The 16,413-nt window shown below is 33.9% G+C and overlaps 1 protein-coding gene across 9 annotated transcripts in view; it reads right to left on the bottom strand.

Moving 5' to 3' along the window:
- LOC107007277 overlaps positions 1–16,413 on the bottom strand; it is an 81,875-nt gene that overhangs the window by 28,877 nt on the left and 36,585 nt on the right. For 7 of the 9 annotated variants that reach the window (XM_027917963.1, XM_027917968.1, XM_027917965.1 and 4 more), the window contains 11 exons: positions 16,322–16,401; positions 12,416–12,603; positions 10,899–11,415; positions 9,481–9,602; positions 9,269–9,328; positions 7,576–7,626; positions 7,244–7,314; positions 6,053–6,954; positions 4,842–4,963; positions 3,694–3,753; positions 2,281–2,331 (listed from right to left, as the gene is read on the bottom strand). In XM_027917963.1, the coding sequence (XP_027773764.1) occupies positions 2,281–2,331; positions 3,694–3,753; positions 4,842–4,963; positions 6,053–6,954; positions 7,244–7,314; positions 7,576–7,626; positions 9,269–9,328; positions 9,481–9,602; positions 10,899–11,415; positions 12,416–12,603; positions 16,322–16,401 (2,224 nt within the window). The remainder of the gene's footprint in view (positions 1–2,280; positions 2,332–3,693; positions 3,754–4,841; positions 4,964–6,052; positions 6,955–7,243; positions 7,315–7,575; positions 7,627–9,268; positions 9,329–9,480; positions 9,603–10,898; positions 11,416–12,415; positions 12,604–16,321; positions 16,402–16,413) is intronic. The other 2 variants (XM_027917978.1, XM_027917986.1) reach the window with 2 other exon arrangements.

The raw sequence follows: 16,413 nt of genomic DNA, 5'->3' as shown, positions 1-16,413 counted from the left end.
AGGACAAAAATTATTAAAATAATATTAATGTTATTGATATGAAAAGGAAAATATATACGACATACAAGTATTATGTTGTAAATTGAGGTGAGAATATATTCTTATTCAGTAATTAGGAATTCTTTTTAAAAATTAATTATTTGGTCCTCGAAAATATTGGAAAGTCTTAAAAATATTGTGGACATGGCAAAATAATTTTGGAAATGGGTTCTAGCAAGTTATAAGTACTATTTCTTTTAATAAATGAAAATGAAATAAAATATAAAAGATAATACGATAAAGCAGCTCGAAAAAAGAACAATCTCTACAACAAAATAACATTGTAACTGAAGTACAAAAAACCAATAAATATTAGTAGAAATTAAAGAACAATAAACTACAATAATACTTCTACAAATTACTAACATGTAACGATAGGTGAGATAACACGCGACTATTTATACTAGCTCTTAATTTATGTCTTCCATAGTCTCCAATATAAGATTATATCATCGCTAAATTTAAATCGTGATATGTCTTGTCTAATCATTTCTCTCCAATATTTTTTCGACCTACATTTATAGTCAATCTATCACATCTCTACATTAGACATTCACTTAACTTTTATTCACATGTCCAACCATTTTAGACTCGCTTTCTACTTCTTATTTTCCATTGATGTTATCCTCATTTTTTAACTGCAATATTTTTATTTCTAATTTTATCCCTCCTAATATAAGACAACTTTAAAATAAATGCATTAAAGGAAAAAAAAGAACTTTTATAATATTTTCTAACTTATTTAGTTAGACTTCCAAATCTATTTAAGCTGAGAAATATTTTTGTCAAAACAAAATTATATATATGTACTTCAGATAGTTGGGTGTTTGATTAATTTCATCTAATAAAGGAAAAATATTCGAATATGTCTTCGAACTTTTAGAAAAGGCTTGTTTATGTCATATGTTAAAAATTTAGCTCTTTTATGACATATTCGTCAAAGAAAAGACATGCCATTTTTTAACTCTGATTTTGCAAAACCATTTTTGCACACCAAACAAAGTTCAACACTTCTCAATTGGAGTTTTTAAATTTCTGCTACTTCTTCCTTATGAACACCAAGAACACACAAAGTACTCTAGTCCTTTACAAAATCATTTCAAATTTCGACATCATTAATTTCTTTTTTTAAAACAAAATCAAAATTCTAAAATCATTTGAAGAGTTCAAAAGATTCACATGCAGTAAAGAAAAAAATTCCAGAATAATGGATATCAGTCCCACATTTTTAAAAATTTCTTTGATTCGTGTTTTTGTAGCTGTATTTGATATTAGATCTTTGTTTCCTAGTATATTTTGAGTCCATGCTCAAATTTTAAACGATTTGAAATTGTGGGAAAAAATCCTACCAATAAAGAATATTGAATTTTTGAAGAAATTTCAATCATTTGACAACGACATTAACTAAAAATGACAACAATGACACATATACGTTTACTTAAAAATATAATTTTTTAATATAAAAAGTAAGAAAAATTCAATTAGATTTACCATGAATCATTATATAGAGCAAGAGCAAATGCAACTTCAAATTGAGTAAACCTGGTTTTTCTCATAACTAAAGCTGTTCAGAAAAAGTTTTTACTGGCTGTAATATAAATAACAAAGCTAAAACTGAATAATCTTTGTCGCAACTAAATTCAAAATACCAATGTAAGACCTGCAACTGATAGAAGCATCATCCCTCCTTCAAATACGATCTACTAAAGTTTTCCAGCAAAGTCTTAACAATAACAATTTAAACAAGGAGAAGATGGGGAGTTGCACATAGCATCATTACAACCGCGCATTGATGCATCTTACTACCATCCTTCTCATCTTTGATTATTTTTCTGATGGTATCACTCCAAGATTATTTTATTTTGTAGGGTTGCCTCATCTGAGCATAGGTGCATCTGATTGTCATCCCCATCAAGAGATTCTACTTCCTCTGGAATCACTTTAGGAATATTCTGCAGCGCAAGTTCCAGCTCTCGAGCAATCCTCTGACATTAAAAAGCGAAGGTGTCATCAGATATTTAAATGTATATTGACTCAAGATAAAAATGAACAGGCCCCTAATGTTTTCATGTTACTGAAAAGGAAGCTGTAATCATTTTACAACATTTGATCCGTGTTGCATGATAATATTTTGTTTTCTCATATGCCAATGGAGTATAAACTCGTAGAGCTACAAACAATCCAGACTTAACAAGGAAGTTCCTAAGGAAATAAATTATCCAAATAAGATTGAAACCATACATGATTCGTGATGTCCTCATGAAGAATTTTAGCCCTTTGTTCAAGCTCCACCTGCAAATAGGAGAGCAAGTTTTATGGTAGTAAAAACATAATGAATCTATAACTGGGGAACTAGAGGAATTGAGCTTATATCCTTTCAGAAATGTACAAGACAAAAATAAAAGTATCAGCACTCTAATAACTCAAACATTTAATAAACAATTGGTTGATTTGAGTCTCGCCACAACCCATTTACTGAAAACTCCCCATGACTCGGGGAATATATCCATGCCCATAAGTGAGGAGGATAAAAAACCAAATGCAAATTATATACCCTTTCAAGTAGAGCTCAAGATTATAAATGAAGTTGTACAAATTCAAAAGCACTTATTTGAGAAAAGGAAATTCAAAAGGTCTCTATGTATAGTAAAAGGGGAACTAGAAAAGCACTGTGTTAAGCTGGAGGCTTTCCTCATTATCTCCGCTAGGCATTAAGTGCACTTATCCACGTTACCCACTATTGAATCATGTTGTTTGGATGATCTGCGATAATGTTCTACATAAACCTGTTCAGTGTCAAGATATACACTATCTTGGGGCCTTCCCAAAAATGCAATTCTAAAGTTGTCTTAACCTTTGGAGAATAAGAATATTCATGTAACATGCAGATGACGAGAAAACAGTTCTTTTGAGCTGGCGCTGTAGAGTTCGCTAAAAAAGAAAAAAGACGATCGGTTTCAGTGAGTCACACTTCTTATTTGAAATGGAACACGATGATTAAGGCCAGCTAGCAGGCACTTTTATTTGGTGAAACCAAAACTGAGACATTATCAAGTAAAGGAATGTTTAATGCTACAGGCCAGGACTGGAGGACCTATTCGCATTACATTGACTCGTTTTTCCATCAACAACCTACATGATAAGGGACCAGGATTAGAAGATGAAGATTGAGAATTCACTTGGCCACTCCAGTATTCTTTCTCCCTTGATCAGAGTCCTTTTCAGAACTGGTTAAGAATTGGGTCCCACTAACCCAGCCAAGATTTACCCAGGTTCTACTAGTTGCTTCCACCAGAAGGGTCACATGACAGGACATGAAGAATACATGAAAATGACCAAGTCACTCGTAGGGAAAGGATGAATCCTAGAACAAGGCAAGAGAGCATGTGGTAGGTTGCAAGCAGCATGTTGCCTGAAGAGCTGAGACTTGAGAAGTACTTTATAACAAAAGAGAAACTGGGTTGTTCTAGAGGCAACCAGAACCTGCACTGAGCAGTCCCTACGGAGTGATCCCTTTTTGGGCAAGTCATTTATTTGGGAGTACTTTATACTGGAAACAATAGTTAATCATATTAAAATTTTCAGTCATATAATAACATCGAGACTATGTTTCAACGTAATAGTTATGTCAAAATACAAGCCAAAAAAACTTACAACTGTAAGCTTTTTAAAAATCCCATCTTTGACTTTCTTTCTGAACTCATCACATTCTTCCTGAAAAACAGAGAAAAATGTCAAAACACATTGAAATGAAGGGTTAACCAAGAAAGCTTTTTGGTAGAGTTTTTTCCATTGGGTAGTTCCGCACTGTTAAGATGTTTCTCAAGTATAAATGAATACATGTAACAGCTTCAAATCAACTAAGGGTAAGATGCTATGTTGTATTCTGAAGAAACATAAAACTAGCTTCCATTAGGATCTAGGCTACTAGAAACGTTCAATCATTTCATTTTTTATTAGTAATAACATTCAATCAGCTTTTTCCCTCAGTTCAACAAATACTCAAAGTGATAAGCCATTTCCATTAGTGTAAATGCACCAAGAGTAGCTCAAAAGACTGAACAAAAATAGGAGTGCTCCGATTACAATGGCAGTCCAGCAGCTCTAGAATGCTATCAAATATTTATCATCTAGGATATTTTAAATTACTTCCAATTTGATGATCATACAAAACTACCTCAGCTTTCACAAGGTTGAGAATATTGGTAACCCAAATGAAGCCACTCTTCAGTCACTGAATTTGTTTTTTTTTCCGTAACTAAAAACATAAAGGGGGTGATGTATGCATACTCTCTACCCTCCCCATACCCTAGATATGGGATTACACTGAGTATGTTGTTGTACAATAACTGGAAAACATATAAAGTTCCCATATTTGTGGTGTAAATTGCACCTACAAGAAGAATTAAAAAGATATTTTCTTCTGTTAGTACAAAAAAGAGGATAGCTAATCCACATGCTGCACCTCCTATCATTGGCTGCAATCAGGATCTTTTCCAAGAGTGAAATCTATTATGACACCGCTAACACAAAAATCTGAAACAGCCAATGATAACAACTTCTCAAAACAAGAGAAAACCTTTGATCCTTTTTAAAAGATTAAAACAAATATAGCCTAGAAAATAACCAACATCCAAAATTATCAACTCTTTTGCAGTCTGCTTTTAGCAGTATGGAATCTAACTCTAAAGTTAGAAGAGTTACACGTGTTTGTACATGACAAGACTTGGATTGACAACATTTAATATCTTATGTAATGAACATATAGGTAGAATGATCATAAAAGGGTTGAAGTAGGTTACATTAGAAAATTCATCATCAGAAAGCGTGTTCAAGCAAACATTTTTTGCGATATTTGAAACTTGAATTGAACTCTTGCAACAGCAGTTATCGCTTGATACAGGCTGGATCCCTGAAACACTCGCTTAAACAAGAAAGATGTCAGTTTGAAAGCAAACTTGGTGCTCAACATAAAGTTTTTAATAGAAGAAAATATTCTATATTAAGACTTTGAAGATGAAAATAAGATCATGATCATTGCCTCACTCTCTCCATCCAATTTACTTGACCTGCTTGCTTATTTCTCTTCCAAATTTACTGAGCTTCTTTAAGAGCTCGATTTATCTTATTTCATCACGTATAATCTTTTCATCCATCTATTCCACTCTTTTCACATATCAAATTTCTACTTCCAGATTTATCCAAATCCTGTTAAAGTTAATTATAGTGACCTATTTCTAATTTTCTTTCTCAACCTTTGAAGCTATTCAAACTAGGTTTTCTGCTCTTCTTCTTTGGGTTGGACCGTTGGACAATGTAACTTGTTTTACTTTAGCAGCGATCCGGAATCAACTCATCTGATCCTCTATGTAAATTCTGAATCGATGCTTTACTATTTTCAAAATAATATTTACATATTTGAAAACTGCATATTAATTACCACTAATAACAATTATTTTGGTAAACTCTTACCAAATTATTTAACACATTGTAGTCAAAGAAGAAACACTTTGACTCACCAAATAGGAATAGCACCATAGAACATGAGCAGACAAAGTATAATAACTGGGAAAAGAAGGTTTTTATGTTCCAAACGAAATATAGAGGGTTTTAAGAATGAACTCTTCTCTCAATATTAACAAAACAACAATGAAAAACCTAAAGGAAATTCAGTTCATGGAAAGATGAAAAGATGAGTTTTGAGTTTCAACTTTTATTTCATGGGCTTGAACAGATTATAAACGCCATGATAACAACAAAAAGAGTAAACAAAGTTGGTTGAGGAATCATTTATGTTAAAAAAACGGATGTTCTGAATGGAAGACATGAGCATACTGCAGCATTCAGACATATTCACAGCAGTCATATTTTGGATAATTTCAAGTATCCAAAAATTTTGTATGGAATACATGAGCATAATGCAGCATTCACACACAGTCACAGCAGTTCACTGAGGGATGTTAACAACTATTTAAAAAACAAATCAAAGAATAAAGTCATTTGTTAAAACAACCTGTAATTTGCACAAGCTGATGAGAGTTACGCAGCTCAAAATCACGTGGATCTAACTTGACCCGAACAAAACTTCCTATAATCTTGGTTTCAAACGACTCAGGCTTCTTGATCATCTCCAGAACCAAACTCCTCTTCAGGTAAACAAGTTTGATATTTTCAGGAATCAAGGCTGCAAATTGACTTTGTGCTGCAGTTGAATACCAAATTGAGGAACTTTTGTTTTGTTCAACCTTTTTCTCAGTTTTAGAAGCCACAAACATTTCTGTGTCATTGTCTTCAAGATCATGATCAAGCTCATTCTTTTGTAATCGCTCCTCATTTTCAACAAAATGGCTTATAAGGAGGCTAAGTATTTTGTCTTTGTTTACCACTTTTCCCCCCAAAAGAGCTTCTAACTGAATATCACAAAGGATTTTTTTCTTTTCAATAGGATGGATAAGGTCATTTTCATTTGCATATTTAATTACCATCGATGTCACATCATATGGGGATAATTTTTCTCTGGTATCGTGACCTATAAAATGAAGAAAGTCAATTAGAGATTTTGATCCCCATCCAACAAATTCTTTTTTCTGTGAAGTGTCTCTTCTTTGCATCTTTGTTTTCTGCTGTGTATATGTTTTCTTTTCATCCCCCTTCTTCGGAGGTCCTCCACCACTGAAATCTCCATTGTCTGAAGAAAGCTTCCCATCATCATTTTCAGCCAGAGGTTCACTATCTATTTTCTCAGGAGTAACTCCAGTAATATTCTTCTTTATAGTGGTTACTATCTGATTGTCATTCCCATCAAGAGATACAGGCTCTATTTCCTCTGGAGTCACTCGAGGAATATTTTCCAGCACAGATGACAGGTATGAATCTTGCTGTAGGAGATATCTTCTATTCAGATGCTTGGTAAGCGTAAAAACCAAGTGATTAAGGAAATACTTTCCTTTCTTTGCAGAATGGACCAGGATGAAGAACATCGAGATAACAGTACACACAGACATAATTAGGAAATGAAGGATGAGATGATAAAGGAGGAACATAGAGGTTAGGATGAAATTGGTGATCATAGAAAGTAATGCTGGTGACCATACACAGAAGCTTACTACCAAATCTGTGCTAATTTTCCATCCTTGGGACTGGTTTGGCATTCTGTCAAATACGATAAATTTGGTCACCCAAAAAAAGAAGGAAAAAAGGATATTCTTGTCTCCATCCTTTCTCATTTGCTTGATCAATTTTTCCTTGCAACACTTTCAGCTCTCGAGCAATCCTCTTGACATTAAAAGTGAAGGGGTCACCAGATATTAGATGTTTCGCAAATATATGGAATTAAGATAAAATAAAAGGTCCCTAATAACTCCATGATACTGAAATGGAAGCTGAAATCTTTTTAAAGCATTTAATCCATGTTGCACGATATAATGCCAATGGAGTATAAATTCATAGAGCTACAAGCTATCCAAATCAACAAGGAGTTCCTAAGAAAATAAATTATCCAACTTTAAAAGTAACTTGGAAAGACTGAAACCATACGTGCTTTGTGATGTCCTCGTGAAGGATTTTAGCCCTCTGGTCAAGCTCCACCTGCAAATAGGAGATTAAGTTTTATGGTAGTACTAAATGAAATTGGAGTTCAACTGAATCTATAACTGGAAAACTTGAGGAACTGAGTTTGTATCTTTCAGAAATGTAGAAGGTTAAATTAGAAGTATCAACTTTCTAATAGATCAAACATTTAATAGAGATGACACACACAATTCTAAATGGTGTCAGAGCAAGAATTTTTTATTCGATATGAGTCTCCCCCATGGCTCAGGGAATATATCCATGCCAACAAGTGAGCATAATGATTAAACCAAATGCAAATTAAATAGAAGTATTGCCTTTCCAGTAGCTCATTATTTTAAATGAAGTGATACAAACTCAAAAGCAATTTTTTTTTTAAAAAAAGGAAATTCAAAAGGGAAGGCTATAACTTTGTCAAATGGAAAGATCTGATAGTGGAAGAAGATATGGGGGTCTGGGAATTAAAAACCTGAAAGAGTAAAAACCACAGTAAGGCTCTCCGAATGAAATGGCTGTGGAAGTATGTAATTAACAAGCAAATGCTGTGGGGGAAAGTCATCGATGCTAAGTATGAGGAGGAAGACAGGTGAATGGCCAAGGAAGTAACTGCTTCATATGTTGTCGATCTATGGAGATCTGATCTCTATGGCGTGAACTCAAAATAGCACCAAGATCTGATCTCCTGGACTAGGCAAGAAGTGCACTGATCCACGTAATCCACTATTGAATCATGTTGTTTGGCTGATCTGCATTAGTGTTTTAGATGCACCTATTCAAAGTCCAGTTATATTCTATCTTGTGACCTTCCCAATAATGCAATTTATGTCTTATCCTTTTAGAGAAAAAGAATATTCATGTAACATGCAGATGATGGGAACAAACTTTTGTTGATGTGGTGCTGTAGAGTTTGCTTAAAAAGAAAGAAGAAAAAGGGTTTCAGTAAGACATGCTTTTTTATTTGAAATGCAACATGATGATAAAGGCCAGCTAGCAGGCACTCTTACTTGGTGAAACCAAAACTGAGGACACTATAAGTTCACAGAATAATTAGTGCCAGAGACCGGGACTGGAGAACATATTCACATTACAGCCATCATTTTTCCACCAACAATCTACATCGATAAGGGAAAAGGATTAGGAGGAGAAGAAGAAGATTGAAAATTCACGTGATCACTCCAGTAGTTCTCTCTTGATCTGCGTCTTTTTTCAGAACTGGTTAAGAATTGGGTGCAACTATCCCATCCAAGATCCACCCAGGCTCTACTAGTTCCTTCCCACCAGAGGGGTCACACCATAGAACATGAAGGATACAAGATTATAACAGTCGTATATTCATGTATGTAATCCGCAAGAGAGCATGTCGTATATTGCAAACAGCATGCCGCCTGAAGAGCTGAGACAGGAGAAACTAGTTCCCGCTCAAAATCCATATTACAAGCTCTAACACTACATAACAAACAGAAATTGGGTTTTCTAGAGGCAACCAGAACTTGTACCGAGCAGTGCCGACAGAGAGATCACTTTTTGGAGAAGTCATTTAATTGCGGGTATTTTATGCGGGAAACAACAGTTAATCATACAAAGCTTTCAGTCATATAATAATATCTAGACTATGTTTCAGCGTAATAGTTATTTCAAAATGCAATCCAAGAAAACTTACAATTGTAAGCTTCTTTTGAAGCCCAGCTTTCACATTTTTTCTGAGCACATCACAATCTTCCTGAAAAACACAGGAAAATGTCGAAATTCATTGAATTGAAGGGTTAACCACAAATCATGTCAAATTCTATTTAGTTGATTAGCTGAAAAATCATGTCAAATTATAAGTAGAGTTTGCATAGACAGATGCCCTCAAAAGATGAAGTAGGTTACCTCAAAAATATCATTATCTGAAAGCATGGTCAAGCTAACATCTGTTGCCACATTTGAAACTTGAATTGAACTCTCGCTGTTGCACGTATCACTTGATCCAAGCTTGGCCCCTGAGAACACTCCTTAAACAAGAACGATGTCAGTTTGAAAGCAAAATTGGTGGTCAAGATTAATATTTCAATGGAAGATAAATATTCTATATTAAGACTTGGAAGATAAGAATAATATTATGATCATGGCCTCAATATCTCCATCCAATATTTCGACCTGCTTTTCTTTTTCTCTTCAAAATTTACTGAGCTTTTTTAATTGATTGATTTACTTATTTCACCACGTCATATCTTTTCATCGAACTAATCCACTCTATTCACATATCAAATTTCCCTAAATACTACTCTCTCTCTGTCCCAATTTATGTGAAATTTTTTGTTTTTCGAGAGTCAAACAGATTAAGTTTGACAGGAACTTACACATGGAATCATCAAATTAAATGAAATTTATATATTTGAAAAAAAACATAAAAAAGTACTATAAGTCACAATAGTTGATAATTCAAAATGTATAAAAGATTTATGAAAAAATTATGGTCAAACATAGCCTTGTTTGAATCTCGAAATCCGAAAAGTGCCACATAAAAATGGGACGAGGGAGTATTAAGTTTAATAATAGTAATTTATTATAAAATTTCTCTTACAACCTACGGTGCTAGTCAAACTAGGTCTTCTACTCTTTTTCTTTGGGTTGGAGAGAGTAACATGTTTTAGCTTAGCAACGATCATCCTCCGTTCCGGAAAGAGTGGTATGACAGAATCCACTCATCTGATTCTCTACGCGTATTCTGACATCGATGTTTAACCATTTTAAAAATAATATTTACATATTTGAAAAATACATATTGCTAATTAGTGCTAATCACAATTATTTGGTAAAATCGAACCAACTTATTTAAACATATCGTAGTCAAATAAAGAAACAATTCGACTCACCAAATAATAATAGTATCATACGACATGGGCAAACAAAGTACAACAAATTGTAAAGAAGATTTATATGTTCCAAAACATAATATAGAGGGTGTAAAGCATGAACTCTTCTCTCAATATTAACAACACAATAATGACTAGCCCAAAGGAAATTATGAAAAGATGAGTTTCAAGATTCAACTTCAGCTTCATGTGCTTGAACAGATTATTAATGTCGTGATAACCACAAAAGTGTAAACAAAGTTAGTTGAGAAAACATAATCATTTGTTTTAGGGAAAAAAATAGGTGTTCTGGCTAGTTGATGCCCAATTATCTAAAAACTCAGGTATTGAAAACACGAGCATAATGCAGCATCATATTCACAGTAGTCCACCGATGGATGCTAGCAACCATTTCAAGACAAATCAAAGAATGAAATCATTTGTTAAAACAACCTGTAATTTGCACAAGCTGATGAGAGTTACGCTGTGGATCTAACTTGACCAGAACAAAACTTCCTATAATCTTGGTTTTAATTGACTCAGGCTGCTTGATCAACTCCATTACCAAGCTCCGCCTCAGGTAAACGAGTTTGATATTTTCAGGAATCAAGGCTGCAAATTGACTTTTTGGTGCAGTTGAATACCAAATTGAGGATAATTTGTTTTGTTCAAGGCTGCCGATGACTTTGCTTTGCGTCTTTGTTTTCTGCTGTGTACATCTTTTCATTTTAAGCTTTTTCTTCTTAGGTTCTCCATCATTGAAATTTTTATTGCCTGAAGAAAACTGCTCATCCTCTTTCTCACAACGTTTATTTGAATAAGAGCTAATTTGGCATCTCTTCTCCTTGTCTAGTTGAGCCTTACCAGCAAGAAGTTTATTTTTGTCAATTCCTTCTTTTTCCTTTACTAACTCGTAATACTCCCTGAAAAGGCACTCGTATGTTTCCCGATCTCTGAAGTCTGCAATTTCCTGGAAAGTAACAGTCATTCATATTAAAAATGGAACATATTACTCATTAACTAGAGGAAAAATAAAGCAAATAGGAAAGGAGATATATCAAGCAATAAAAGAAAGACTAATCTAACTGAATATTGCCAATGCGATACTAGTGATAAAATGCAAGACGTAATCTCACATGCTCAAACAGAGGAAAGTAAGCTGTTAATAGAGTTTGTGACACAAGAAGATCAATTGTGATAATATCCTCCCCACGTTTTACTAGAATAAACTCAATATTCGGACGCCTAGAGGTAGAATTAATTCAGGAAACAATAAAATGACGATAAAATCAATACCTATTGAATACAACTAAGATTTTCTTAGTTAAACCTGTGTGAAGCCACTTCCTGAGAGAAAGTTAACTTTTTGAACTTCTAAAATACAGTTCACCTTGAAAACTGAACAGGAAACTTAATCTTTTTTCATACATAATAATCATTCACTTTTTCTGATCACAAATGAATGTAGTGTTTTAAAGAGAGAGAAACCAAAAGCGCATCTCATACTTTCCTGTTGTCAAACTTGTCACCTCTCAATGCTCTTTATAGACTTGGCTTCATTTATCATGAGTATTAAACGTAATTATATGTCAATGCTATAAAGTGTCATGCTGTAAAGTGGGTGTTTGGATTGACTTATTTTTAGTGACTTTTGGCTTTTTAAGTATTTTTTAGTTTTGAAAGTGTTTGGGTAACACAAAAAGTGCATAAAAGCTGAAAAAAGTACAAAAAGAAGCCAAAAGTCAAAAGTTGGGGGTTCCCAAACTGGTGACTTTTAACTTATAAGTCACTTAAAGAAGTCAGTCCAAACACCCCCTAACTTGCAAGCTGTTTTTCTGGGCTAGTTCAGTTAATATTTTTCCATGACAAGTTCTCTTTGGATTTATAGATAAACATTTCCAAAATGAACTAATTAATCAGTACTGAACCAAAAAAATACAGTTTTCGAGTAACATAATAATCATGCATACCCCATCAGAATCAATATTCCTGTTTTCTTCCACAAGCAATGCGAGCTTTAGGCAATTATTGCACAATCCATTCCTCCCTTTAAGATGGACAAAGTCAATCTCACCAATGCAGCTCCAGCATGAAGCTCTATCACAACAATAACACTGATAATATGATTTTCCTTTGCAAATTAAGCATGCATGTCGTCCTGGAACACGGTAAAACTGATGTTACATTTTGCACAACTATATTTATCTATATTTATTCTATGTAATGAAAAAGCAATACATGACCAGTTAAATTAACACGAGAATATATAAGCCAACAATATATAAGTACTCAAACTTAAAATGTTCGAATGAAATCCACGTTACAGTTCCTTGGGGTGTGGCCTTCCCTGGAGCCTGTGTGAACATAGGAAGCTTGACACACCAGGCTATCCATTTATCTAATGTCTTTGAGTGATAAATGCTTATCTATTTCAGCAACAGTTACCACAGACTTCTAATCTCTAACATTCTGGTTCATCGTTCCAAAAAGTGGTGCAGTAGCAATTTGGAGCCAACTTAAGCAATAATATTTATTCTAATATTGTTTTGTAATTGAAAGGAAATTTTGTTCCTACATCAAACTCCAACACTCAAGAAAAACATGATTACAGTAATCATTTCTCAGAATATAATTATTTTAAGCATTTTATATTCTCTTGGCTTATATGTATTATCATATTCTTATCAAGGTTTTTAAGCATGCACATGTATGATAAAGAAGTCTATCCATAGAGAATTAAGGCTGAGGTTAAGTATGGAACTAAAACTTGTATCTACATATTAAGTTATATTTGTTAAGAATAAGTCTATTATGAGCTTAACAATTTTCTTATCATAATTTATTTACACATGAGAATATCATCCTTCAAGTAGTTTAAATTTAAGGGAATTAAATAACCATTAATCATACTTGCTCATCATGAAATAGGGCTAGCCGCCAGGATCCAATACCACATACTTCTAATTTTTTTTATGCCTTTATATTTACCTTTTGCCTTGGGAAACAAATATAAATCTAAACTACACAAAGAAATAAAGAAAAATACTGGCTCTAGAAAAGAACAGTAATAATTCCTTGACCATAGAACTGCCTAAATATGGAGATATGTGAGACCCTCAGAAATTGCCTAGAAAATTACTCATTTCATTTGTGCCAAGACATTATATCTTGAGTTAGAATATGCAAATTATTTTATTGAGCTTCCATGCATGCATCCTTAAGCATATGCTCTAGAGGGGGGGGGGTCTGAAGTCTTTCTCGATCTTATTTTCCTCATCACTCAAAATGAACAAAAGCTTTTCATATGCCCTCAGCACAACTAAATATATTCAAGTGCTTTGTGCAAACATTCTTCATAGAATGGAATAGATTCACAATCAATTCTGAAACAAACTTCCCCTCTTCCACATGATGTATTTTCTTAATTTGACTTTTGGCGTTATAACTAAGAGAAGAATCTATAACATCAGTTGGTTAGTATTTGTTTTTGAGAATCTGGTCCCACAAAACATTTAATGCTGTATCAAGACATAATACTATCTGCTGAATGAAAATAAACTCCAGTTTAAGACTGAACAAAAATGGAAGCAAAACTTTCTTTTTTGGAACCTAAAAAATAGTATATACTAGAGTTGAGCAATATGCAAAATCATTTAAAGGGCTATCATATATTCATAGCAAAATGTCCATTTTTCTTTTATCAAGTTTAAAGAAATATATTCATTTACAAAGGTAAAGGGCTCCCACATACAAGAAGTAGACAAAATAATAGAGATCCATAGTAAGATGTTCACTAAAGTTCTATTTCTCTCTCTCCCTCCCCCTCTCTCTCTCCTACTATGTACTGCATATCAATCGCCTAAAATTCTGACAACTATACTCCAAAGATTTTCTTCAAAATATTTTAATACTTAGTATTAGAAACCCTATACTCATTTGTGGGATTACACTGAGTTGTTAATCCAGCTCCTAGCCGCTAGGCCATCTCTTTGGAGATTTGTTGGAGATCATTAACTAAAGTAATTGGGAAGTACTATATATACACACGCTCTCATTAGTCTTTTATCACGACGTAATAAGTGACATCTCAAACGAGGATGTAAAAGTTGGACTCTTCTTGAATAATACTTTCTAAATAGAGGAGATGTAGTAAACATGAGACAACATTTTCCCGTTCTCTGTATGGAACATAGAACAGAAGGATTTGCTTCTTTGGGAAGCTATCAACACAGGGTCCCACCAGCATACATACCAGGAACTGCTGCAGTTGAGATTAATCCAGTGGTTCATAAATTTAATGAAGAAAAAAAAGATGATTTATAATGAGTAACATTTTAAAATCAAACATTTTAGTATTGGCCAATCAAGAACTCACACGTCCAAAAGTTCAAAGTAGCGGAAATGAGGATAATGTAATGGATGTATGGGCATACTAGGAAAGATGGGATCTGAAACGAGGATATTCTGGACAAAGTGCAAGTGGTCCCTGTGGTGGCCAAGATGACGGAGGCGAGCTTGATATAGTTTGAACATGTGAAGAGAACATGATCAGATGTCCTAGTGAGAAGGTGTGAGAGGTTGAATAAGTTGGTTCTAAGGAGAAGCCAAGATAGACCGAAGAAGTATTAGGGAGAGGTGATTAGATAGGACTGCACAACTACGGCTTACCGAGGACACGACCTTAGATAGGAGAATATGGAGGTCGAGGAATTAGGGTAGAAAGTAGTAGATTGTCGAGTTGTCTAGCTTTCCCTATCAGTATTATTGTTGTTACTCTCCTAACCATCTTATTCTTCGATTTTTTTACCCATTGTTTTATTCTCTTTTGCTTAGGTTATCATATTATTTTTATTCTTATTGTTCTTTTCTCCATTATTTTCAACATGACTTCTTCACTACTATTTTTAAAAAAAATTGGTAATGAACTTCTTCACTTCTATTTCATTTTCATTTTCTTTTAATATGCGTTACTTAGGCCTGGGGTCCTTTAGAAACAACCTCTCTAACTTCACAAGGAAGTGGAAGGTTATGCACAGTTGTTCACACTATCCTTTCCAAACTCCACCCACTTTTCTATTCAGGGTATGTTGTTAATTTTAGTGCATAACTGGCAAGTTGATTAAGATTTTAAATGTGACATCCAACCATCAAAAAAATTCATTGAGGCAAGATAGGAGTGTAAAATCAACTTTATCCCCAAAGCAGCTACAGTGACATGAAGGAGAACTTCAACAACTACTCGATGTCGTACCGTTATAAACTATGGGAAGAATCATTTGGCCTTCTTGGAAGCTTATTTTTTAACGAGAAGTATATGCATGCAAAACAAAAATAAATTAAAAAATAACAACCTTCCAAGTTACTACTACTTTCCAAACACTCAAACCACTGGAAACCTTGCTTGTCAAAGTGGCGGTTTTGTAATTCCTTATATCTGACAGAGGATATCATGGAACTTCAACTAATGTATAGCTTAGCGTCCTCCCTTTAATAGTATCTTTATATCAAAGAAAACTATTTTGATTCATCCAAGTAAAAGGGTAAGCAACACCTAGTACAGTGTATGCGACTGCAAGGTTATTAAGCAAATTATTTAAGAAGAGCAGTCCATATCCATGTTCATTCTAGTATACATGGAGAAATAGCAAATACAATTTTTTTTGCTGTGAATTATTTTAAGAAATCTCAATATAACAGAAACTCAAAATTCAGTTGCCTTTTTCACTCAATATACACTAAGCTTTGTCACGCTTAACTTTGGTTAGTCAAAATCGATAAACTAGCAAAAGGAAAAGAACTCCCAGAAAAAAACATAAGGACAGAGTAAATTTTGAAATATTAAATTTGCTTGAGGAAAGATGAATTAAGAGGCTTGCCACATATCCAAGGTTCATCACTTGTCAAAACTGAGTCCTCTACCCCCGCACATTCAGGGTGATAAGCTTTCAAACATCCCCTGCAAAGTTGA

This window comes from Solanum pennellii, chromosome 1 (assembly GCF_001406875.1).
Source record: "Solanum pennellii chromosome 1, SPENNV200".
Classification (NCBI taxonomy): Eukaryota; Viridiplantae; Streptophyta; class Magnoliopsida; order Solanales; family Solanaceae; genus Solanum; species Solanum pennellii.
This window is presented reverse-complemented; position numbering and strand designations above follow the sequence as displayed.